The sequence below is a fragment of the Haliotis asinina genome, chromosome 16 (genome assembly GCF_037392515.1).
Source record: "Haliotis asinina isolate JCU_RB_2024 chromosome 16, JCU_Hal_asi_v2, whole genome shotgun sequence".
NCBI lineage: Eukaryota > Metazoa > Mollusca > Gastropoda > Lepetellida > Haliotidae > Haliotis > Haliotis asinina.
This window is the reverse complement of record NC_090295.1, coordinates 20,174,353-20,200,459: the sequence shown is the minus strand read 5'-3', so window position 1 is coordinate 20,200,459 and position 26,107 is coordinate 20,174,353. Positions and strand designations below refer to the sequence as shown.

At 44.2% G+C, this 26,107-nt stretch overlaps 1 protein-coding gene across 1 annotated transcript in view; it reads left to right on the top strand.

Annotated features, from left to right (window-relative positions):
* Nucleotides 1-25,461, top strand: part of LOC137268851 (condensin complex subunit 1-like) — a 35,449-nt gene extending 9,988 nt beyond the window's left edge. Inside the window, exons 15-34 of the mRNA XM_067803418.1 lie at nucleotides 353-568; nucleotides 1,357-1,421; nucleotides 2,103-2,203; nucleotides 3,182-3,435; nucleotides 7,274-7,358; nucleotides 7,874-8,010; nucleotides 8,777-8,909; nucleotides 9,148-9,232; nucleotides 9,601-9,759; nucleotides 10,386-10,597; nucleotides 11,008-11,125; nucleotides 11,440-11,563; nucleotides 12,141-12,296; nucleotides 12,939-13,116; nucleotides 21,221-21,315; nucleotides 21,431-21,511; nucleotides 22,264-22,447; nucleotides 23,080-23,224; nucleotides 23,436-23,591; nucleotides 24,394-25,461. Coding sequence (XP_067659519.1) covers nucleotides 353-568; nucleotides 1,357-1,421; nucleotides 2,103-2,203; nucleotides 3,182-3,435; nucleotides 7,274-7,358; nucleotides 7,874-8,010; nucleotides 8,777-8,909; nucleotides 9,148-9,232; nucleotides 9,601-9,759; nucleotides 10,386-10,597; nucleotides 11,008-11,125; nucleotides 11,440-11,563; nucleotides 12,141-12,296; nucleotides 12,939-13,116; nucleotides 21,221-21,315; nucleotides 21,431-21,511; nucleotides 22,264-22,447; nucleotides 23,080-23,224; nucleotides 23,436-23,591; nucleotides 24,394-24,527 — 2,818 coding nt within the window. The 3' untranslated portion in view covers nucleotides 24,528-25,461. The remainder of the gene's footprint in view (nucleotides 1-352; nucleotides 569-1,356; nucleotides 1,422-2,102; nucleotides 2,204-3,181; nucleotides 3,436-7,273; nucleotides 7,359-7,873; nucleotides 8,011-8,776; nucleotides 8,910-9,147; nucleotides 9,233-9,600; nucleotides 9,760-10,385; nucleotides 10,598-11,007; nucleotides 11,126-11,439; nucleotides 11,564-12,140; nucleotides 12,297-12,938; nucleotides 13,117-21,220; nucleotides 21,316-21,430; nucleotides 21,512-22,263; nucleotides 22,448-23,079; nucleotides 23,225-23,435; nucleotides 23,592-24,393) is intronic.
* The last annotated feature ends 646 nt before the right edge of the window (nucleotides 25,462-26,107 follow it).

Sequence of the window (26,107 nt, the reverse complement as noted above, 5' to 3'; positions counted from 1 at the left end):
TAGTGAGTATTGGCTGTAGATGGTCTCAACACCAATTCAAAGTTTTCCCTGTGTGGATGACCACTCCCACCACTTTCTTATCCCTTTCTGCCCCTACCCATCTTGTGACTCAGCCTTTCTGATTGTCCCTTCCACTCCTCCCTTCCCACTCCGTTCCCTCCCACCTCCCTTCCGCGCTCCTAATCACATGTCCACCCATTCAGTCAAACCTTCTCTTATACTCAGTCCCCACCCTAAACCATCATGCAACCCATCCTAGATCCTTTCCAAACCTTTCCCAAACACTCCCAATCTCTGCCACCATGAAATCAGGCTTGTGACATTTTACATCCATGATATCCCTGCATTGCAGTCAGTTGACAAGGATCTACCACCTGCTCCTGGAAGGTCGGTACCTGTCTGCGGTGAAGGTCCTGTCAGCCACACAGCAGCAATGGCCAGACCTGGCACCTAGGGGACACGACCAGGAAAGAGGGCAGACAACACAGACTGATGAGGATGGACAGACAAGTCAGAGCGAAGATGATCAGCAGAAAGAAGAGAATGATGAACAGAAAGATGCTCACTGGTAAGGGTGACAATCCTTTGACGAATATTTTGAGTGCAATACATTTGCATGTTAAAGAAAACACTCCTTTCTTCAAAATCTGATGTGTTTATGTAACAAACATTGCTACTGACAATATCAACACACTGTTTCTAATGTTGTTTCTTTGCATAAATAATGCACAGATTATTTATCAAAATGACCTATGTTCCATGAACCCAGATTTGAGTGAGTGAGTGTGAGTGAGTGAGTTTAGTTTTACGCCTCTCAGCAATATTCCAGCTATATGGTGGCGGTCTGTAAATAATCAAGTTTGGACCAGACAATCCAGTGACCAACAACATGATCATCAATCTGCAGAGATGGGAACCAATGACATGTGTCAACCAAGTCAGCGAGCCTGACCACCCAATCCTGTTAGTCGCCTCTTACAAGAAGCATAGCCTCCTTTTATGGCAAGCATGGGTTGCTGAAGGCCTATTCTACCTCGGGACCTTCACGGGCTCAGATTTGAAATGACACAACAGGAGTAGACTTTGGTAGTAACAGAAACCAAGATGATGATAACGACTTTGATGATGATGGGTACATTATTGCAATGTAAAACTAAAACAGACTTTACTCAAAAAAGTATCAAGTAGTTCTTGGTGGTTTCAACTGGTCAGCACTTCCTTCTCATTCACACTGTGTTGGCAGCAAGGGGCAACTGCTGATGATGAACCTAACCATCTGCCCTAAGCAGGCTTCTTTGCTGCAACAATGTCTTTCAATGATAACTATGATAATGGTACTGTCTTGCTGTTTTTCAGTGTTGACAAGCATGAGGTAGATCCTGTGTCGGAAACAGTCGCACAGTTGAAGCAGATCTTCCTAGGTGAGAGATCATTAGTTGTCAGACAGCAGAATGTTTGTCACCTGTTCTTTTTTTATTCAGTAATTGAAATTCAACATGAAACTGAGTGGGTCCCACACCCGGGACAAGTCAGTTTTCATTTCAGGCAATCAAATAATGGCATCTTACTTGTCTGTGGGCTACTAGATAATTACTGCTTACAGTTTCAAACTGCAAATAAACTTGGATGTCATTTCATATCTGCTAAAAATGTAGCCATTACATTTTGCAGTGATAGTAAAGTGGAGTTATTTTCTTTGCTGTTTATCACTGTTTCAATAAATAGTCCAGTCAGCCATCAAGTAAGATGTTGATTTATTTTTTCATAGTTACAACATCATGATTACGTTATAACATTCAGGTCATTCAGTGGAAAATTAGTCAGGACTAGTTACTTTCTTAATGTCCCCAGGTTAACAACTATGTCTGTTTACTCCCTTGATTTCTTGTTTACATCTGACGTTCAACTGGAAGAGACAACTAAATTTTGGAGTGCAATTTTATGGCATTTCCCTGAAAACTGCCAAGGTAGTAAAGCATTAGACACTTTTACTCTATGCTGCCTCATATCATGTTAAGCTGACAAATTATTTGTTAGGACCTTTAAAAAAAAATAGTGTATGAAACTATATGACCATATATGAGTCTATTGGACCATTTCAGGCAACAAGAAGTTGGCCCACGTGTCTTCCACCGAAGAAGCAGGGGAAGGAGATGCTGCCAGTGAGGTGTGCAAGCAGCAGGTGCTTGTCCAGTACCTCAAGGTAGATAACTCTGTCTCTCCATGAGTACCACAACCTTTAATGTTATATTATCACCATTTCCCAATTAGGTGGATCTATGCTTTTGTTATTGATCAACTGATTGGTGTAGACACATATTGCTAGAATATTGCTGAAATATTTTCTTTAATCACCCTGGATTGTTAGTCATGCAATCGTCCACTCCTGTGGCTATCCCAGATAATATTATCATCATATGGTGGAACTATTGCATCACAAAGGTGCATGAAATAAATGTTATCGCCCAAGGAAAGATTGTCTTCCAGACTACAGACTTTACTTTTGCCATTGGGTCAGTGGAGGGCAGTGTGATTCCCTATATGGGTACAACGCATGAAGCCCATTTCTGGTGTCACCCTGCTGTGACATTGCTGAAATTATGCTAAAAAGGTAGTAAAACTAGACCCATTCACTCTTTGTTGCAATTTCATGCAAATGCAGATAAGCTGTTGGACACTCATGTAAGGTCAGTGACAGTGAGTTGACAGCAATATTACGGTGAGGGACATCATACAGGGGCTGCACATATTGTACCCATGTGGGGAATCAAACCCAGGCCTTCAGTGTGATGAGCGAACACTTGTCTACCCCACCGCCCACCATGTAAGATGAGGATATCTGGGATGTCAGTGATACTTAGGTTCAGACAGTACTTGGATTGTAAGTTTGTGAGATTACAGTATGCTAGGAATTGAACAGAATGGCTGTGCATGTAAGTATAGCAGAACATCAGGACTTGGTGTTGGGTTTGGAAAGTGAGGTGTGTGGAATTTTTGTATTAAGTTGGAGGTTTTAAATATGTATGTGATTTTATCTATCATAGTCTTTTTCGGTGGTTTATCACGATACCAGAGATGTCATCAGACCTTATAGTGATCATATTATGAGATTTTTCATACAATTTTAAGCTCAAATAAATGACCTCTTGTACATTGAAGACTTCTGTCATGTGCATTCCAGGACTCTCTGACCTTTGCCAAACAAGTGCAGACGTCTGTCCCAACTATCTGCCAACTCTTGGGATCTAAGAACACGTCTGATGTGTTTGAGGCCATCGAGTTCTTCGTGACAGGGTTTGAGTTTGGTGTGACAGCCACGATGTTGGGGATCAGGCGTATGTTGGCGCTGGTGTGGTCGAAGGAGTCAGGGGTGAAGGAGGCGGTGGTAGCAGCCTACAAGAGGCTGTACCTCAGTCCCCAGGGTGGGAACCAGAGGTGAGGAGCGATCCTTTGTAGCCTGCATGTCACTGGTTTATTCATCTGTATGAGATCAAAACAAATGCTACTGTGGCTAGGGACAGATGGAATTGGTTTCATATCTGTAATTTCAGAGAAGTTCTGTGCCTGTTCTTGAAAATGTGGAGCCTATTACCTTGTAAACTTATTTTTAAACTTACCGTACCATAGGTCTTATGCATATTACATCAAGCTCCGCTTAAAAGAGATCAGACAATTGTTGATTTGCCGTTCTCTCGAATGGCTACCTCATGTATGGATGAATGTACAGGAACGGAAGACGTGATCTCCCCTCCTAGGCAAGGGCAGCATATTAAAAAAATTCACTTTTACCTCAAGTGTCTTTTGAGTCAAGACGTTTTTGGTTTTCACTAAGTTAACTACTTACTGATATATTATCTCTGTTAAAGTTGTTATTTTATCATGCTTAATTGCTTATCTCCTCCTCCTTGGTAATGAGGGGAGAGTGACAAGCATGGTTAGTCATGTGACTGTTTTGGCGGAAAAAGGGAGGCTCCCGGTGGGTGAGTATATTTTATGTCCGCTTCTTTAGAAGGGAACTTCAAGGGATTTCAAGTATTCCACTACCTTCTCCAGGCAGGAGGAGATAAGCAATTAAGCATGAGTCAGGATAAGTATAAAATATCAAATTTATTCAGAAAATTACATATTTGTGTCAGTCTTGTATGTATGACATGACTATTCTGTTCTATCGGCAAAGTGCAGAAATCTGCGATGGACCCCTATCCCTGGTGCCTGGACCATGCCATGGTATCTTGTACTCTAACTGAGTGTTGCTTCATTATCTGTCCCTGACTTTAAAGTGTTTCTCGCGTTTCTCGCAAAAAGGAAGTGGTTTATGCAGTGCAACAGGAAGATGTCTTCCCTGGCTTCATCTTTGGGATCATGATCCTCTCTGCCACGGACACTGGACAACCATCCCTCTCCATCAACAGTTCAGGCGCATAACCAAGGCTCTATTTTAATCTGCGTAGACCAACGCCAGAACCTCAGTTCTTGTCATATGCCTTCGTCGACCTATCACAGCCAGATGCCGACAACAGTGACTACTCAATCTGGTGTCATTACAACGCCGACGCTAGCACCGACTTCTACCTTGTCTACTGTGGTTCCAGCACCGACATGCTGACGTTTTTGAGCTGCTGCATAAACCAGCGCCTACGCCTCTACAATCTGTTGTGAAGAGGATTTACAACGACAGTTATTGGAGGAGCATGTCTGGCGCTCTAGAGAGTCTTACTACAGTTCACCCAGGTCTTGTTGCCAATCTAGGAGCCCATGCCATAGTCGCCGCCTCTGATCCAGGTCTAGGTCTCACTCTACCTGGCAATATACAGAAAGGGAGAGATGTTCCAGATCCCTGACTCTCAGGAAGTGTCATCGTTGATCCCAGTCTAGGTCGCTGCCTCCTCACCGGTTGCCGCATTGCCTACACTCATGTTTTCCGGATGTTACATACATTTCTTTCAAAAAGCCTCAGTCATCCTCTGCTCTTCAGCGCCCAACGTCTTCAACCTCCAGTTAGCAGCATGATGTGCCTACTGTTTCGTGGGATGATTCGGTGGAATGCTATTTCTTCCCAGATTATAACGAGGAGATGCTAGAGGAGACAAATGATGGGGATATTTACTTTCCCCTCTCCGTGGTCTATGATTGGATTGCCTACAGGTTGCCTAATTGCCTGTTGCCATCTTGAGGTACTGACAACCCAAAAGTTTTCACTGGAGTTGCTTTTGTCATCTCACTCAATGATTGCCAATGCCTTTGCCTTCCTGGATGCAAATTTTGCTATATCATCACTCAACTCGATGATCAATTCTCTGAAGTCACACAAGGGTGATTATAAGATTCAAAGCTTTGATTTTGCCAATGGTGGAGCGGTGCATTATGAATCACTGAAGCGCTTACCAGCTTTCCTCAGGCCTTCTATCGTGTGCAGGATTCGAAGATTGATACAGAATTTAGTTGAATGCTGAAACCCATTTCAGCTTTGGAATTTGCAACATGGGCGGCAGTTGTGGATTTAAGAGTAAAGAATGTGTGAGGATTGACCATTTGTCTACTTACTGCGGAAAGTTCACAACTGGCAGACCTGCGAGCAGCATTGGCCAGGACAACCACTGTGCTGCATTCTGGTTTCCTGGACTCTTGAACATGGCAGGAGGAATCCTTTGGTTGTGCCATGGTGGCCAACCAGGACGTGGTTTCCAGACCTCCACTGCCTCGCCAATGGAAATCCGTATCAGGCACCAGAGTGGATTCACCGGCTCCGGCATCCCCACAGTCACCAGTTGCATCCTAAGCCATTTCGGTTCCATCTGCAGGAAGCATTGAAGCCCATGGTTTCTCCACGCATGTGGCTAGAGTTTCCACAATATAAGTGGATGCCTTTTGACGTTAGTCCAAGGACCCGCTGAAAGCCTCTCCTCAGTTCCTTTCCTCAGTTCTCATCAGTCCTGGCGACTCAAGGGCTGTTTGGGGAGTCAGGTGCGACAAGCAGATATCCAAGGTGCCAGAGCTTTTGCAGTGTTCACAGCCTTCAAGCTGGTGGATCAGAAGATTATAAGATCCTCCTCCATCGTCCTTGAGCATCTGCGGGACCCTCCTTATGAACCTTTGGACACTGCTCTTTTTGAAAATCTTTCCACAAAGACAGCTTTTCTCCTGTCACTAGCCATGGTTGTTAGAGAGATCCATGCGCTGAATGTCACAGGGTGCGTTTTGGGCAGTCCCAGCATGGTCATGTTCACTTGGGACTTTCTTGGGATTTCGTGGCAAAGAATCAATCGCCAGGACAACTGGACAGAATGTTCTTCATTCCTCCATTGTCTTCCATATTAGAACCCCACAACGCTGTGGAACTAATGCTTTGTCCTATGCGGGCTCTTAGGATGTACATTACCAAGTTAGCACCCAGGAGACAGCCTCATACAAGACTATTCATCCCATTTTCCACTTCAGCAAAGGGTGTGGGTAATATTGTGCTCCACTGTGCTCTGGCTACTTACAGTTGTCTTATGAAGAGCGAGATCTTCCTCATCCTTCAGCCAATAATCCTCACGAGATTAGGGCCTTGGTGTCCACTATGGCTCTTCACAGGAACTGCACCATTCAGGGTTTCATGAGAGTGGTGCTTTTAGAAATCTTTGATGGTCTTTGCTAGCCACTATCAGTGGAGGACATGAAGTGCCTTCAATCGTTCGGTTCACTGGTGGTTGCCCAGCAGCTCACCCGACCTTCCACCCATTAGGTAACTACGTCTCCTTACCTTCTGGTCTTAAGGGTAACTCACGCCTTGGGTGTGCTGGGTTACTATATGTTACCTGTGACTGTCTTTCAGTTAGTCTTCCCAGATTCCCCTTGCCATGTGATCTTGTAGTGGGATGGTCCTCTGGAGTTCAACACCTACTGTCATATTTAAATACTTACCTAGGACGGTAACACCCTCCCAATGCTGGATGCTTCTCCCCTCTGTGGGCTCTTCAGGCCTGTTCAGTAAAAGTCTGCGCTTGTGTGGGAGGGGAGATCACGTCACTTCTGTTCCTGCACTTCCGTCCATACTTGATGTAGCCATTCCAGAGAATGGCAAATCAATAACTGTCTGATCTCTTTTGAGCGGAGCTTGAGGTAATGTGCATAAGACATTTCCTGATAAATGTCCAACAGACATGTTACTGAAACATGAATATGAAACATCTAGTTCTGTAGAATTTTTGTACCCATCATGTGTTGAAGTGCAGTTCACAGATGTCAGTTAGTCATTTGATCAACCTGATTCTGTTTGCCCTTGTAACAGGTCAAAAGCCCTTGCCATCGTGACAAATCTAACAGCTCTCACCGTCGGAGCAACATTGGGTGACCTTACATCACTGGAAGGGCTGGTATGTCTGACTTCAGTTCCTCCTCCTCATTTTCTCAGACCCAATATGATACAAACTTCTCAGCACCAGCACAGTTACATAAAGATCAAGCATACCAGAATCGTTGCCTTTGCTTGATTATGTTTGTAGGTTTGTAACCACCTTTCTTGTTGGTGTTACCTGAGTGCTGAAGGCACAATGTGACGGGCTTGTCTTGGGGACAAGCTGTCTTTCTTTTTCATGACAGATATTGTTCAAAATAACATTAACCAAAGTTACTTTCCTCTACAAATTTTTTTGAGATCATTTTCTGCATCAGTTTTTCAGTGTCTTTAATTTGCAAACTTGTAAATTTTCCACAACAATAACATGGTCTATCCATTGTCGTCTGCATTTAGAACTGGCCATTTGTATTTGAAAAACAGTAATCAGATATACTCATCTGAATTCTTCATTTGCATAAAAAGTTCACCTGGTTTGAATAGATTCATGTATTTAGTTTTTGTCTATGTATCTGGTTTTATTGTGTGCTACAGATTGTTGAGTTCATCAAGAGCGGGGAGATTGGGCCACCAGTGATACAGATGTTGTGGGAGAGGTTCACGTTGAAGGTGCTGAACACAACAGCATCAGACAGCCGTGCAGCATTGCTGCTGCTCTCAATGGCAGCTGGGTATGACAACTTCAGTTTTTTACCTACAAGATATATCCCCAGTCGGAGATTCAATCAGCGGTAGGCCTCCATGTGTGACTGTCCGCACGCTGGTTCTGTATTGGTCAAGCTTGGTACCAACTTGCAGTTTGTTTTTACCTGGCCTGCAGTTAAAACATCTTACGTTTGTTCAAGTTATTTGTTTTTTAATAGTTCATGCGTTGTTTTTGTCAAGCAGTTCCTCTTTCTCTGATAATTTTGATTTGCAAATTTCTGTCCCATATATGTGTTTTAATAAATTCAAGACAAGACATAATATATTTATCAGCCATAAAAGGGTTTTGAATAAAAATTTAAAGTAATAATATGATAATATAATGAATAATACTGCATCTAAAATTAATGTTGACTGTAATGAGAAGCTGTAAGGGATTAGGCAAACCTGGTGGTTAAAGCATTCACCCATTACACTGAACACCTGGTTTTAAGTCTGCCCGTGGGTGCAATATGTGAGAATCCCATTTATTGTTTCCCTTGAATTTATATTGCTGGAATGTTGTTGAAAAGACACATACAATTTGTCCTAAATAAACCTTTTGTGTTTCATTTTCGAAGACACAAACATGTTGAACAATGATGATGTGTAGTTATTGTGTAGTGAAATAATTCAGATTAGCATCTCAGCCATTTAGTGGTTGCCAGAGTATGTTATTTCACATAAACAGTTATGTTATGTTTATGCATACAAAACACCATGACAATGTTGACACCTGACTGTTTTCCATAGGGCGGAGATGGAAATGGTGAAGAGTAACATTGAGGTACTGATCAAGGAAGGTTTGGGCCCACGAGCCGAGGATGACTTCCTGCTGGCCCAGAATGCCTGTCTTGCTCTCGTCAAACTTGGGTCTGTCAAGAAGGTAGGTGTAAGACAATGCTCTCTCTTTCCTCAAACTGTTCTGTCAAGACAATGATCTCACTCTTGTCAAACTGGTGTGTGTCAAGAAGTTAGGTGTAAGACAATTAGCTCACTCACGACAAACTGGTGTCTGTCAAGAAGGTTGATTTTTCTCTTGCCTATATGGAAGGTAGGTATAAGACATTGATACCAGTCACTGAAGTTGGAAGAAGTTCAGAGGTATTGATTTTATCTTTCAGAATCGAGGAGAAACGGCAGCCGAGCCATTCCGCCTGCCACAGTCACATGACTTGTTCTCCCGACTCTCTCACCTGCTGGTGTCTGGTATGTACATCCTTCTTCATGAGGCTACTCCATTACTTTTACGTGCTGTCCAGAAACTAGTAAAGTATTATTTAAACACTGTATTTGGTGTTGTTATCAATATTATTGCATAACTTATATGCTGTAATTACATCCTCTATTTCTAAGTAATGTTTTGTGAAATTTGTAGGATTTGGAATGTTTTTGTTGACCTGCAGATGTAAATGCTTGTACCTCAATTTGGTTGACTACTCCCCTAACTAGGCTGTGGTTATTTTTAGTCAACAGAATAGTGTGGGAGAAATCTATTGTCTAATTCCCCCTTGAAGAAGTGTAGGTTCAGAGAATCCTTTGGATGTCAAGGTGTTTTTGATTTCATATTTTTGCAGGTGTGACCAAAGTAGACAATCCTCACTGGATCCCCCTGGCAGAGCTGTCTGTGAACGTCATCTACAAACTGTCTGAGCATCCCGACCTGGTGTGTGGAGACATCCTCAAGGCTCTGACTGTGAAAACCAGGCAGCTCTGTCAGGAATCGGGAGGAGACGGTAGGGTATTCAGCAAGCTGCATTTGTAGTCGAGGACAATGGCATTGCCCGTTGCTCAACCATCACCTGCTCAACCATCAAGCCACTCATCCATTCACATTCACCCTCAGTACTCTTGCCCATCCATCAACACTCATCCATTTACTCGCTTACCCATTTACTCACTTACCCATCAGTCAGTACACCCATCCAACAGTACACTCATCCATCTACTTGCTCACCTGTCCATCAGTACACCCATCCAACAGTACACTCATCCATCTACTTGCTCACCTGTCCATCAGTACACCCATCCATCAGTACACTCATCCATCTACTTGCTCACCCATCCATCAGTACACTCATCCATCTACTTGCTCACCTGTCCATCAGTACACCCTTCCATCAGTTCACTCATCCATCTACCGGTACTTGCTCACCTGTCCATCAGTACATTCATCCATCTACTTGCTTACCTGTCCATCAGTGAACTCATCCATCAGTACACTCATCCCTCTACTTGCTCACCGGTCCGTCAATACACCCTCAGTGCTCCATCCCCAATCAGTGCATCCACTTATTTGTCCATCCTCACTCAACCTTCCAATAAACTACAGGAAAGAAACATGTACTCACTGTCCTTCCAGGAGCTGACAACTCGGAGACCCCACTTCCTGGATGTAGCTCTGTCCATCTGACCCGGCTGCTGTCACTGGCGGGACATGTGGCCCTGAAGCAGCTGGTACACCTGGACGTGAGTGTGTTCGGGGAGGTGAAGCGGCGGCTTGCTGTGCAGGAGGAACGCAATAACAGGAAGTCCTCAGGGAAGAAGAACGATGCATCACTCTCAAAGACAAAGGTAGCAAGTTTATGGAGATGAGAGATCTAATGTTTAATTGGTTTTTAAACATTTGTTGTTGTTGACTTTATTTGAAGCATTTCAGTAGATATCAGTCACAGCACTGTCCAACTCAATCATTTACAGATCACCATTACATGAAATAATGCTTGGTATGGCCTTAAACAACACTTGTTCATTGATTAATGCCGCATTCAGCAATATACCAGCTTTATGATGGTTGTCTGTAAATAATCAATAATCCAGTGATTGACATCATGAGCATAAATCAACACTATTGGGATAATGCATCAGCAACCTTGGATTGCTCAAGACTAATTTTATCCAGGGTTTTCAGATGGTTTTAAAGTAAAAGAGTAAACAATGCTTAGACCACTGTGTTGTCTAATTGCTGTGTTCATCCCTTATAGGACAGTGTGATGACAGAGCAAGAGACTATAGAGGATGAGATGGGGTTGGCTGGTGCTGCAGCGGAAGATGCGGAGAGCGAATACATCCGCCGCATCTGCGAGATGGAGATTGTCACTGGTAATTCTGTCAATACAAATATTCCTACAGTTCTGAGCTTGTTAGCGTTTCAAAACTGAGTTATTTTTAAAACCGTTGAGTTATTTTGGGCTTTCAGATTTTCCCAGGTGATAACTGTTTTCTATACATACATTGGCTACTGTTTTGTTCTCTTGACTTGATAACCTTTTTAAACATTAGATCTGAATTCAACTTCGAATATATGAAGGCTTTGAGTTAGGTATCTTTTGGATATTCTTCACTTGTCTTTGATTTTGTCCTGTTGATTAATGTAATGGTTTAGTTTTATTCAACCACCATTGCTATGTGTCCAGGAGCAGGTCTGCTGTCTGAGTTCGAGCCCCTGCTCGTGGCGGTGTGCAGCTCGCCCAGCAAGTACCCCGATCTGCAGCTGCAGACTGCTGCATCGCTCGCACTTGCAAAGTTCATGACAGTCAGGTGCGTACTTGACTACACATCTGCTCTTTATCACTGTTTTGATTCCCTATATGGGCACAATGAGCATAGCCAATTTTCTTATGTTCCTTGCTGGAATATTGCTAAAAACAGCATAAAACCAGCGTAAAACCATACTCATATGCTTCAGCCAGGCAGCGGCATTGCACCTTTCACGCTAAATAATATACAATGGCACTTTTTTCAATACTAGAGTGTACCCACTGGCCCAGCATTTAATATAATATCCAGAGGACTTCTATACCATGGTTAACATGAAAGGCAAAAGTCCCTACTGCATTGGCACTCTCACTCACTCACTCACTCACTCACTCACTCACTCACTCACTCACTCACTCACTCACTCACTACAATTGTTCTGGTTGTCTTGTTCACACGATACACCCCTGAAGCGTGTTATGCTCCATGTTTCATACTCCAGCGAATGTTAAAGCATGAATCTATGGCTGCATTAGGGCAATCCTTGTCCTTGTGCATTTCCAGTCTTTGCCGAGAATACAAGAGAATACAAGCATTTAGGTTGACTTGACCTATGTCTCACATATCATTTCTGTTGCAGCTCTGAGTTCTGTGAAAACCATCTGCAGCTCATGTTTACAATCCTGGAGAAATCCCACAGCCCAATCATCCGTGCCAACACAATCATTGCCCTTGGCGACCTGGCCTTCCGCTTCCCAAATCTCATTGAACCCTGGACACCTCACCTCTACGGCAGGTGAGATACACTCACACTGGCAACTGCTCAATAACTATAAAATTCCTTTCATCTGTTTGAGAATGTGTGGTGTTTCTGTTTTTTTGTTGTATTTTCTTTGTTTGTTTGGTTGTTTTGCTTGTCTTTTTCCCTGCAGCTTTTTGGGAATGTGTTTTTCTTGAGAAAGTAAACGTTGAATTGTCTTTCGGCCATAAAAGTTTGAATGTCCGACTCTAAATGTGTGATATTCCTGCTGTTTAAACATAAAATAATTTGCTGAAATTACTCATATAGATAGAGCCAAATGTTGGTGGTGCTGATCATGTTCATGATAAAACAGAAGGTCACCAAAAAAAAATATTTGTCACCCTGCCTGGGTCTCCTTTAACAAGGCACTGAAGTGATTGTAGGTCACTAAGGTAACCTTAGTGCAGTGTTAAAGAATGGGAGTTCGGGTTAACCTTAGGAATGGCTGCTTCGAGAAAGGAGCATCTGATGGATAAGACAAGGTTAGGTTGACTCACAATCAGTGTACTGTGTCTGGGTGGAGTACCCTCAACACTAGCAAGTTTAAATTATGGTTTAGTGTATTTTGGGGGCTGGGGATGTAAGTTGCTGTTTGTCTGTGTCTTGCTTGTGAGTCAGTGTGTTACTTTTTCTCAGACTGCGTGATGAGTCCCCACAGGTGCGGAAGAATACATTGCAAGTTCTCACCCATCTCATTCTTAATGACATGGTGAAAGTCAAAGGTCAGATCAGTGAACTGGCGTCATGTATTGTTGATCATGATGAGAGGATTGCCAACCTTGCCAAACTCTTCTTCCTGGAACTGTCTAAGAAGGTGAGATCATGCTATGACAAGTCTTGTAACTGTTGATTCTGGTGTAATATCATGCCTTTATACTGAACTCACGTTCTGCATATAACTAGCATTGTTTACTGATGTCGCTCCATCCTTTGGATCCAAACAATTCAGATTCTTGCAGAATCCTGATATCAGAACCTGTTTAGAGATATTTCTGCAAATTTTTAAATATGTGAAATGACATGTATTTATTAGTATTTATTGATTTTTCGTTATCCTGACGCATGTTTATTATGCTTGTCTCCTCCTTCTATGCGAAGATAGTGGAACGCTTGAAATCCCTTGAAGTGACCTTCTATTTGAAGTGGACGTACAATACACTCGCCCACTGGAAGCCTCCATTTCCTGTCTGCCTTGCCCGTTACTCTCTCCTTCATCGCCCAACGAGGACAGCTGGGGGCACTTTGAGTCTGTCGGAGGTTAATGTGCAGATATTATGTCCTTCATGAAAATCTATTTGTTTTAAGAATTTATCTGATAAAGATTTTGCTTTATATTTATATACTGTTCAGAGGCGTGCTAAGGGCAGACAATGTAGGCTCTCTAGTAACCATGTATTGACCACTGCTGAAATTCATGTTTTTAGTTATCCGTCAGACGTACCCCAGGGGCATGGTGATGATTCCAGTGAGACTTCGTGTAGATCTCAGAAGAGGACTTTGTCAGAATTGGGATCACCTCAACCTAAGAAGGTCCTTTGGATGAAGGGGATGCATTGTATGCAGGCTCCCATTCACGGATGTGATCACCGTCTCTGTATCATTTGTGTGAAGCACCTTCCATCAACTTGCCGAGTGCCCACACTCATGCATTCCACTACATCTGCAAGTATTCGTCGTCTGCATCCCCTGTTCATCGGAGACGCCATCATCGTTCTTCCACTTCATTGGATGCAGATACAGGTCGGACACATCTTCAAATCTGCAGTCATCTTCTACAGTCATCTTCTACACTCGTCTGCGTTAAGGTTTGGCAGCTGCTATAGTTGCATTGGATGAAGATGATCCATTTTGTGAACACTCTCATTCACAAAGATCATCACTATCAGCTGTATCATTTTGCAGTTTGGACGACAAACCTTGCATTGACTTGGCGAGTGGACGCACACACGTATCCCACTACAGCTGCAAGGATTCACTGACTGCATGCCCCGATCGTCACAGATATTGTCATCGTTCGTCATCTTCGCAGGGACAATGTTCAACGAACCCTTTTGGACCACACGCGAATACATATGTGGAGATTAAGACAAACCTTAGAGGTTTCCAGTTCTTTGAAGAGAATCGTCCTTCAGGCACATCTCTTGACAGATGTATCAATGTTTTAATAAAATATTGTACAATTAGTGAAAAGCCTGTTTTGTTCATTATACGGCCCCTCACCACGTGGAGTGACCCCTCTCAGGTACACTGAATCCACAGTAACTCTTGTGTTTGGCTTATGAGATTTCAGGTGTGGTGAGTAAATTGTATGTCCATTTCAAATAGAAGGGCACTTCAAGGGATTTCAAGTGTTCCACTATCTTTGCATAGAGGGAGGAGATAAACATAATAAGCATGAGTCAGGATAAGTATAAATTTTTAACTTACCTTACCATAGGTCTTATGCATATTACCTCTAGCTTCGCTAAACGAGATCAGACAGTCGTTGATTCGCCATCCCCTCGATGGCTACCTCATGTAATCTACGAATGTAGTCACGGAAGTGACGTGATCTCTCCACTCGCGCGAGAGCGCAGAATCCAAAATTCACTTTTACCTTTAGCGTTCGTGCGAACGGACGTGTTGGTTTGCAGTTTTTTTTTTCCTACTGTGTGTAGTTTCAATAAAGTTGCTACTCCTTGGTAGGTATGGTTTGTATCCCCTCATTATGTATCAAAGTCAAGTCATACAAGCATTTAATGTGCTTACCTTGCTACCTCGTGTTGTTCTTTTCTCACTCAGGCTTGGCTTGGCCATGTCGGAGGTGAGAACGACATGGCGTCCATGAGGGTAGTTCATCTTGTTGGTGGTTTGCCCGTCATGTTTCTGCCCATGCTTGGTCATTTTCACTTGTGTTTTCGGTATTTAGCATACTTTTTTCTGCCATGAATTTCAGCGTAGCGAAGGCAGCCATTGTGGTTGTTATTTTTCGCTGCCCCGCACTTACGGGTGTGCCTATTTTTTACGTAGGGGTGCAACTACTTTCTACATTTTTATGTAGGGGGTTTTCCTCCTAGTATTGTATTAACATGTCGTCAAGTCGTGGTTTCTTGTCTGTTACAGTTCTGTGTATGACTCGACACTATTGTACTGTCTGCAAGGGGCAGAAATCAGCCAAGGACCCACATCCCTGGTGTCCGGATTGTGCGTCCGCTGTTTGTTCCATCGATAGTCGGTGCCTACACTGTCAAGCGTTATCTCTCACCGATTTCAAGACCTTTTTGGCGGTTCGGAGGAAACGTTTTACGCAACGTAAGAGAAGAATGTCGTCGCCAGCGTCTTCCTTGGGATCCTTACCTGACGACCAAGATCTACCACCGCCTTCAATACCACTATCAACGCCGAGTGTGGAGCGCTCATCTATTACGCCGGCGCGCTCCTCTCCAGAGCCTACGCGTTCGGACGCCTTTGTAGATTTATCTCACCCGGATGCCTTATCCCATCCTGAAGTTCAGAGGCTTCTGCGATCTCTCTTGACGCCGGGCGCTGCTGTACTCCCTACCTCGGTATCTACACCTTTACCAACGACAGCGCCTAGACTTACGCCAGCGCCGTTGCCTGTACCAGCGCCTCTGCCTGTCCCGGCGCCACTGCCTGTCCCGGCGCCTTTGTTTACATCAGCACCGGTGTTTTCGTCAGCGCTTATTCCGACGCCAGCGCCTATTCCGACGCCAGCGCCTGTACCAACGCCAGCGCCACCCTGCTCCTATAACTACGTCTTATCGGATCCCCAGAGTGTCTCATACGCTGACTAAAGAAGAAATGTTACAGCGCCAGCTGGATGAAGAGCGCGCTCGTCGTTTAGAGGCTGAGCGCTCCCGGCGCAGATCTCGTTCTAGGTCCCCGAAGGGTCGGCGCTCTCGTTCTCCACACCGTAGCAGGCGCCGGCGCTCCCGGTCGGTTTCCCGCTCTCCAAGGCGCTCCTTAGAGGAAGACTCACGTACCAGAAGTAGACGTAGAGTGCGATCTCGGTCAAGATCACCACGACGTCTCTCTAGATCCCAGCGTTCGCGATCGCCGGAACCACTGCGGACTTCCGGCAAAGAATTTAACACTAAGAACTCTGCTTCCAACTCGAGTCAGCGACGAGAATCAACCTCTATTTCCTGGGAGTGCCCAGACTATGAGGAGGAACCTGGCAATGTTGGTGATAGTGATGGCACTTATCTTCCCTTAACTGCTGTCTTTGAGTGGATTGCCGACAGATTACCGGACTGTCCTTCCCCTTCTTCGGATTCAAACAACCCGGCGTCGATTCACTTGACTCCTGAGTTACTTATTCCACCACACCCTATGGTGGCGGATGCGATTACTTTGTTAGACTCGGACTTTGCGAAGTTATCCTTAAATCCGACCATCAAAGCGTCGAAGTCTAAGAAATCAGATTATAAAGTGCACAGTCTGGATTTTGCCGACAACGGGGCGGCGCTAGACGATTCAATTAAGAGGTTGTCAAGTTCAACTCCGTCATCTTACAGAGTTCAGGATTCAAAGTTAGCAGCTGTTGATACTGAACTGAAACGTATGCTTAAACCTATCTCGGCGCTTGCGTCAGCCACCTCCGCTGCAGCCTTGGATTTGTCAGAGGATAATGCTTCGAGGGTGGATCATTTAACTACCATTTTTGCTTGGCAAGGCAGAGTACTCCATGACCTACTTGGACACTTACGTGCGGCGCTAGCCATGACTACTACTATGCGCCGATCTGGATTTTTAGATGCTTGTTCTTGGCAAGAGGAATTTAAACGTCAACTTCTTCGTGCACCATTTACGTCTAAGTTCCTCTTTGATGAAAAGATACCGTCGGTGTATAAACAACATGCCGAACTTACTAACACGGAAGTGGCGCTGTCAACTTTCATGGCCGAGCCAGGGGTAATGCCAAGAAAAGATATGTACCCAGGAGAGAGTCGATCCGTTCCTCGTTTGGGAGGGGACGAGGTCGTACCAAAGACTCAGATGTCCAGCGCAAGCCTCAAGAACGTGGCAGGGATGCCCCAGCTACGTCCGGTCGAGGTAGGGGCAAGCGTCCCTACTCCGGCCGCTGAAGCCATGGACTACTACGACTGGGACCACCCACCCCCAGTCGTACCAGTTCATCCGACCCCTGTAGGTGGGAGACTAGGGATCTTCTGGGCCAACTGGACATTCCTGGAAGACCCGTTTGTTTGCAAGATCCTGAGAGCCGGCTACAAGCTACCACTAGCCAGAGCTCCGCCGTTGACTACCACTCCCCTGTCACGAGGGTACTCAATAGATCAACAGGTACTTATCCTAGAAAACATCAACATTTTATTAACAAAACATGCTATAGAGATAGTGTCAGAACCCCATCTCTCCCCGGGGTTCTATTCACCCATCTTCCTGATACCCAAGAAAGGTTCCACCAAAATGCGGATGATTCACAACATGGCGACTTTCAACAACCTGTATTTAGCCGAGCCCCCGCATTTCCGAATGACATCACTGGATCAGATCCGAGCCAAATTGTCACCCGGAGCTTGGATGGCCAGCCTAGATTTACAGGATGCTTACCTGCACGTTCCTGTATTCCCACGCCACAGGAAGTTCCTGCGTTTCATATTCAACGGAGTACACTACCAGTGGCGAGTGCTGCCGTTTGGAATTTCTACGGCCCCGTGGCTTTTCACTCGGGTCACACTGCCTGTCACCCGGTTTCTGCACCTCCGGGGGATAGACTTCGATCCTTACATCGACGATTGTTTTCTAAATCACTGCAATCCTCAGTTGCTACGCAAACAACTGGACTTCTCCACACGCCTACTTCAACAGTTGGGATGGATTATCAATTTCGAGAAGTCGCAACTGAAACCAACGCAGGAGTTAACGTTCATTGGGGGGTTGTTCCTGACTCGGCTCAATCTAGTCAGGGTCCCTCCCGATCGATGGCAGAAGATTCTCGCCTTTACGGATCGAGCTCTGTCCCTACCTCTCACCCTCAGAGAATGGCAGTCTCTGTTGGGCTTGTTGACGTCGGCGCAGGACCTCACCCTCAGAGGACGGCTTATGCTGCGCCCACTACAGAGGTTCCTATTACCATTCATTCGAGAGAACGACCTCCAGTCGTCATTTCTTCTACCCCCGCACCTGCATCAGTACCTCAGGTGGTGGACGGTAGAGTGGAACGTCTGCGCCGGTGTTTGTTTGACAAACTTCAACCACGACCACGAATTGTTTGTAGACGCATCCCTCTTGGGATGGGGTGCTCATTTGAACGGCCAGACAACCTCAGGGCTGTGGTCAGACGCCGAAAAGGAGTGGCATATCAACAGCCTGGAGATGCAAGCAGTCATCCTAGCGGTTCGCCACTGGCTACCGGTCCTAACAGATACTAACTCCTGGTAGCGTCCGACAATTCCACGGTCGTGTGGGTGATTCACAATCAGGGTACAACCAGGTCCAAACAACTTCTGGACCAGATGTTCCTGTTAGCGGATCTGGTAGACAGCAACGGCATCGTGATCGCGGCTCGTCACATTCCCGGCTGCAAAAACATTCTGGCAGACGCCCTGTCGCGCCCCGGCAAACCATCCCCGATGGAGTGGATGCTTCATCCGGACGCATTTCGCCAGATTTGCTGGCAACTCGGGAGACCACTGGTAGATCTTTTTGCCACCAGTTTCAATCACCAGTTACCAACGTACGTATCTCCCGTGCCGGATCCACAGGCGTGGGCAGTCGACGCGATGTCTCTATCATGGGAAGGACTGGACGCATATGCGTTCCCTCCTCCAATTCTTCTCTCGGATGTAATCGCCAAGATCAGACTGACGCAGAACCTCCGACTGCTTTTGGTCGCACCTTGGTGGCCAGCCAGATCGTGGTTTCCCGATCTTCGACGGCTCGCCAGCGGAGACCCTTACAAACTTCCAGAGTGGTTGCATCTGCTTCGACATCCACACAGTCGACAGCTGCATCCGGATCCACGGCGATTCCATCTTCACGCATGGGTCATCTGCAGAGAGCATTAAAGGCTAAGGGCTACTCTGCGCACGTGGCGAACGTTATAGCTCGCGCGCATAGAGTTTCTACCCGTTCTTTATATGACGACAAATGGCGCTCTTTTGAGAATTTTTGCGCACGAAGATCTCAAGATCCCATGGCAGCATCTCCTCAGTTTGTGGCACAGTTCCTTCTCTACCTACGGAACTCTAGACATCTCAAAGGCAGTACCTTAGGCACCTATTTGTCAGCTTTGAATTCTGTCCTTGCTATCAAGTCAGATTCACAGATCTCCAAGATACCGGAACTTATTGCGCTTCTCAAAGCTTTCAAGCTGGAAGACCAGAAGACCAAGTTTCGTCCTCCAGCTTGGGATCTTAATGTTGTCCTTCAACATCTCAGAGGGCCGCCGTACGAGCCATTAGAAGAAGCCTCCTTTGAACATCTTTCCAAGAAGACGGTTTTCTTACTATCATTGGCAACAGCGGCTAGAGTCAGCGAGATCCATGCTCTTGACGTTACTCAGATCCGATTTGAACAGTCAAGACACGGACGTGCTCATTTGGGTTTGCTTTGGGATTTTGTGGCTAAGAACCAGCTTCCCGGGCAGCCTAACAGGTTATTCTCCATCCCTCCTTTGTCTACGATCTTGGGTCATCATGACTTGGAGGAGGAGCTGCTATGTCCAGTCAGGGCTCTCAGATGCTATATTAAAAGGTCAGCCTCTAGGAGACGATCCCGCAAAAGGTTATTCATTCCCTTTGCCGTGTCCTGCAAAGGTGAAGTAAACAGAAATACTATTGCCCTCTGGCTCAGATCGACTATCCTGGCGGCCTATGACGACAAGCACCTGCCTCATCCGGTAGCAAGTAACCCGCACGAGATCAGGGCCTTGGCGTCTACGATGGCCCTCCATCGTAACTGCACAGTACCGCAGATCATGGAGGGCTGTTTCTGGAGGTCATCAACTGTCTTCGCATCCCACTACTTGAGGGACTTGGCAGTTGAAGACGTGGAGGGATTACAGTCATTTGGTCCATTGGTGGTTGCTCAGCAACTTACCCGACCATCCGCCCATTAGGTAACTACACTTCTACTTACCTTTGGTCTTAAGATTAACCTCACCCCCAGGGTGCGTCGGTTTTTCTTTGGAGTTCTATTGGGTTGCTCTTTGTCCTGTTCCAGGTATTATCCTGAGACCGTTGACATTGGCTTTCCCGAGTTCTCCTGATGCATGTGCACTGTTTGCTGAGGGATGGTCCTCTGGAGTCCACACCACCATCCATCTGTCGAAGCCATATGCATAAGACCTATGGTAAGGTAAGTTAAAAATTTATTAAAATCTAAATATTTTAGATATTTAAATACTTACCTTACCATAGGGCGGTGACTCCCTCCCAACGCTGGATGCTCCTCCCCACTTTGGACTCTTCGGACCTTCCGGTTGACGGTAAAAGTGAATTTTGGATTCTGCGCTCTCGCGCGAGTGGAGAGATCACGTCACTTCCGTGACTACATTCGTAGATTACATGAGGTAGCCATCGAGGGGATGGCGAATCAACGACTGTCTGATCTCGTTTAGCGAAGCTAGAGGTAATATGCATAAGACCTATGGTAAGGTAAGTATTTAAATATCTAAAATATTTAGATTTTAATAATAATATAATATCAATTTTATTCAGAAAATTATGTGTTGCCCTGTGACCCATGATGGTCTGGGGTAGAATAGGCCTTCAGCAACCCATGCTTGCCATAAAAGGCGACACATGTCATCAGTTCCCTGTTGCTCATATTCATGCTGTTGATCACTGGATTTTCAGGTCCAGACTCGATTATTTACAGACTGCCGCCATATTGCTCGAATATTGCTGTGTGTGGCGTAAAACTGAACTAAACTCACTCACTCACTGTTGCAGGGTAATGCTGTGTACAATGTCATGCCTGATATTATAAGCCGCCTATCCGACCCCGACATCGGTGTGGATGAAGATAACTTCAACACCATCATGAAGTGAGTAAACCTTTCTTGCCGACACAAAAGACATCCACAACAGAAGACTGTCTTGTATGTAAGTTTCTAATGATGTGTCAGAATGTAATGCTGAATGTGATCATGTGTCTTGCAGGTACTTGTTTGCGTTCATCCAGAAGGACAAGCAGTGTGAGAGTCTTGTAGAGAAGATATGTCATCGATTCAGAGCTACACGGTACAAAATTTACAATGCATTTATGTATTGATTCTTTTTTCATTGCTGAAATCCTGTTACAAAGAATGGACCTTCACCCAGGATAGTGCAGGGCCCAGTGTCATTTATATTTAATATTCATAATAATAATGCTCACTTTTGTCCCTGCTCTCTGGTGTGACCTTATTGCCCTGACGGAATTGTACTTTCAAAGTCTTTACTAAGAGCTTTGAGTGACATCGACTTCTCAGGTACCCATTTTAAACAGCTTTAAACAGAGTGAGTGCCATGTGGACAAAGTGCCTTGCCTGGGGACACAACAGGTCACAAAAGTTTTAGTCTCTCCACCATCCACACTCACAGAACTTCAATTGCTCACAAACATACAACTGTACACATGAAGTGACATTTGACAGGATTCCTCACATAATAATAAGATCATTACATAATAAATATTGAGTTATGTCCCTTGATGCACATAAATTCTCTCCTTTGACTTTCAAGAAGGATTAAATAGAAGCTTCCAGCAAAAAGTAACTGAAAATGGTGAATTCATCTAGATCTAGACCTGTTCTAGACATATATGTGGCATGTCAGCTTGTTTTAAAAAAGATCTCTCCCCTTTAACGTAAAACATTGATAAAGAATATTCAGTCATCCAAGTGATAATGAAAGAACGGTCTTACACTATGATATGGGTGTATGTAGGCCAATGTCTATAGTGTTGTATGCACCCAGCTTACTGAAATGTGTTGCTCAATGTTGTGTTTCAGTGTTGAGCGTCAGTCAAGAGACCTGTCCTTCTGTCTGTCTATGCTGTCCTACAATGAGAAGAGTATACGCAAACTACAGGAGAATTTCTCTTGCTACGCTGACAAGCTGTCTGATGATGCAGTGTACAATTGCTTCCTCACCATCATCAACAAGGCAAGGACCTTTCAGAAACAAGAGGCCAAGGTACGTGATATTACATGCAGTATGATGTTGTCAGCAGTTTCCTTCCATTGTAAAGCCGTGAAGATCCCTTTTGGAATTTATCTTCAGTAACCCATGCTTGTCTCAGCGGTGACTTGGATTGGATTGGATCGTCAGGCTAGCTGACTTGGTTGACGCAGTGTATTGCCAGCATAACCGAGTTGCATAGATCAATGTTTCTCATCTCGTAACTGTTGTTTTCACATGTACATGTATAGCTGTCTGTTTCCTAATTCTTTCGTTCACCTGATTAAGGAGTGAGAATACACTCATGTCAATCACAGGAAGTTGACATCCATAAAATTTGTTCTCTAAATGTCATTCAGATATTCAATGCTCATGCTGTTGTCATGATTGTCTGATTAAGTTTCACTTTACAGACTGCCACCATATAGCTGTGATACTGCTGAGTGCAGAATTAAACAAGAAATCAAGCAACCCTCTTCAGTCACTCAGCCATTGATCAAAGATGTTCTGTATGAAACAGTAAAAATGTATTATTACTGGATGTAATAGGCAGCTAAATGTGACAGATTTCTATGAAATATCATGTTTTACTGTGATGCTGTGACTCTGATTTGTATTAATGCCTGAACAATCTCCTTCTTTTCAAGACTATTGTTGATGAAATTGAGGAACGTATCGAACGGTGCCGCAGCAAGGGTTTAGAGGAAGATGAGATCGCCCACAAAGCAAGCAAAGCATCAGGAGCTGCTGCTTCACAGAAGTCGAAACACAAAACACCTGCCAAAACACCAGGTAGGTACTCATCTGTACAACCTGCATTGGTGCTCACTCTATTGATCATTTGTTTATCCAGTTCATTGTTGTGTGGCAGCAGGATGTGCTGTGCAGCTTAAAATTGGCACTAACAATGCTTATGAGCATACTTCAGTGAGCACAGTTGGTGAAATATTCACGGAATTGGCCACTGAGAAACTGTACGTATATTATGTGTATGTGTTTTAAGGGCGACGGCGGCGCAACACAGGGAAGGAAAATCGTGAGTTTGATGATAGCCCAACGCCACAAAAACGACAGCTGAAGAAAAAAATGAAAGGAAAACCCAAACTGTCATTCAGTTCTGATGAAGAGAGTGATGTGGAGCTGTTCAGTGTTAAAGATGGTGAGTAACTCCTCAGTGAACTGACCCCTCGGTACGGGACCCGTGACATCAGTAATAGAAGTGTATGAGCTTGTCTTTTTAGGCGACGAATAAGTTGTCATGCTTGATGATTGTCAAAAGTATGTCACTGTTTCCTTCTTTCATGGATGATTGTTTATGTCAATCAATGGATTGTCTGGTTTGCTTCCTTGTTAGTGAATGTCACACTGAGTAATATTCCAGCTAAATCACAGTCTATCAATAATCAAGTCTGGAACACAATCCAGTGATCAATAGCATGAGCATCACTTTATGCATCTGGGATACAACGTCAACCACCCAATCGCGATAATGACCTCATAGGTTACTGAAGATCAATTTTAACCTGGATTTTCAAGGATTGTCTGGTGACAACTTGATTATTTGCAGATTGCCATCATATGACTGGTGACAGCTAACGTAGATAGGGAAGAAAATCCCTTTATTACAGACAAATAAGTTGTCAGGCTTGATGATTGTCAAAAGTATGTCACTTTTCTTCTTTCATGGATGAGTGTTTATGTCAATCAATGGATTGTCTGGTTTGCTTGTTTGTTTCCTTGTTAGTGAATGTCACACTCAGTAATATTCCGGCTAAATCGCAGTCTAACAATAATTGAGTCAGGAACACAATCCAGTGATCAATAGCATCCAGTGATGTAGTAACATCCCTTTATAACAGTCATGTAATTTTTTTGTGTGTCACAGCGCATGGATGTGCCGGTCACTCGCTCATGTCAGCCACAAGAACTGCAAATCACTTTTTTTTTTTTTGGTGCTTCAGGTGGAGATGGGTCAGAGGATGACATTGATGACACGTTTTCCGCAAAGAGTCCAGTGAACATGCGCAGCAAGGGTGGGAAAGTGAAGTTGACACCACGACAGAGAGGAATGAGAGTGTTGAACACATCAGAATAGCACACTACCTTGCTCTATTGTTAATATATTCCACAAATCCTTTTATCTACTCTTCTACTCACCACAGACTTATGTAGTTCTGTTCAGGGTGACAGGTTAGCTATTCTTCAGATATTCCTGGGCCTACAAACTTCTTAAGCCCATTTGTGACACATTGGTGTTAAGAATTTAAGTTAAGAATTCTTAGGCCTATGAATGTTTCGAGAATAAGGGCCCAGTGGCAGGAAAATGAACCATTCCTGAGCTCAAACATGTTCAGAAAAAAAAAGTTTGGTATGGAACTGAATTTGAGAACTGTGTTTTAGATTCCATTCGGCTCAGAAATACTGTAACACTTTTTGTTGAGAACAAAGGGTATGTTAAAAGCCCAGCACTTTTTCTGCAATATAATCTTCAATCCAATTACTTCCAGTCTCTGGAATACTGTTTCCACTGAAATAAGCAGACAGACTTGTAAAACATTACAGTATGTAGTTTCTTATGTACAATGCACATTCAACTCAAGTTTTGTCTTGTAACTTTATTTTAGTTTCATCTTTAACATTTTTAGATGTTTTTAAGAAGCACCCCTCCTTGTGATCTTCGTCCAGGATCACTACAAAAATGTTGTAATGTCCATATCTGTAATGGCAGATAACACCAGTTCCTGAGAAAAATGTCGTTACCGAAAAATATCAAAATATCAAAATAGTTCAGGTTAAGTTAATGGTAAGGTAAGTATTTAAATATCTAAAATATTTAAATTTTAATAATTTTATACAAGGTGTTCATTCAGCAGAATGATGAGTTTACCTGCATGAACAAATGAAGGCTAGAGGATGTTCTCATGTGACTCCTCGATCAAAAAACATTGTTGTAGACTTTACTCATGAAGCTGATACTGTCAGCTTCCATTGCTTCATCTGTTACATGATTATTAAAATTACCAAGACCATTCTTCATCTTTGTTCTTTATACAAATCATGATTCCTTGTCAGAATTTATGCATCAAGCTTGTTCCCTTGAGATATTCCAAATCCGAATAGCTCTCTAGAACCTCATGCATGACTCCCTGAATGAGGGTTTGGGAATGTCTCCATGAGGTTTTGGCCATCAGAATGGGTCCCTGGTACCTCATGCATGTCTCCATGAGGGTTGGGTCATCAAATTAGCCCCCTGCTACCTGATGCATGTCTCCAAGACGTTTGGGCCATCAGAATAAACCCTTTGTACCTCCTGCATGTGTCCATGAGTGTTTGGCCATCAGAATAGCCTGTGGTACCTCATCCACGTCTCCATGAATGTTTGGCCATCAAAGTAGGCCCATGGTACCTCATGTATGTCTCCATGAGTGTTTGGCCATCAGAATCAACCCCTGGTACCACCTGCATGTCTCCAAGAGGTTTTGGCCATTAGAATAGGTTCCTGGTACATAACGTTTTTCTCCATGAGGGTTTGGCCATCAGACTAGGCCCATGGTATCTCATGCATGTCTCCATGAGGGTTTGGCCATCACAGTAGGCCAGTGGTACCTCAAGTCTTTCTCCATGCAGGTTTGGCCATCATACTAGGCCCATGGTATCTCATGCATGTCTCCATGA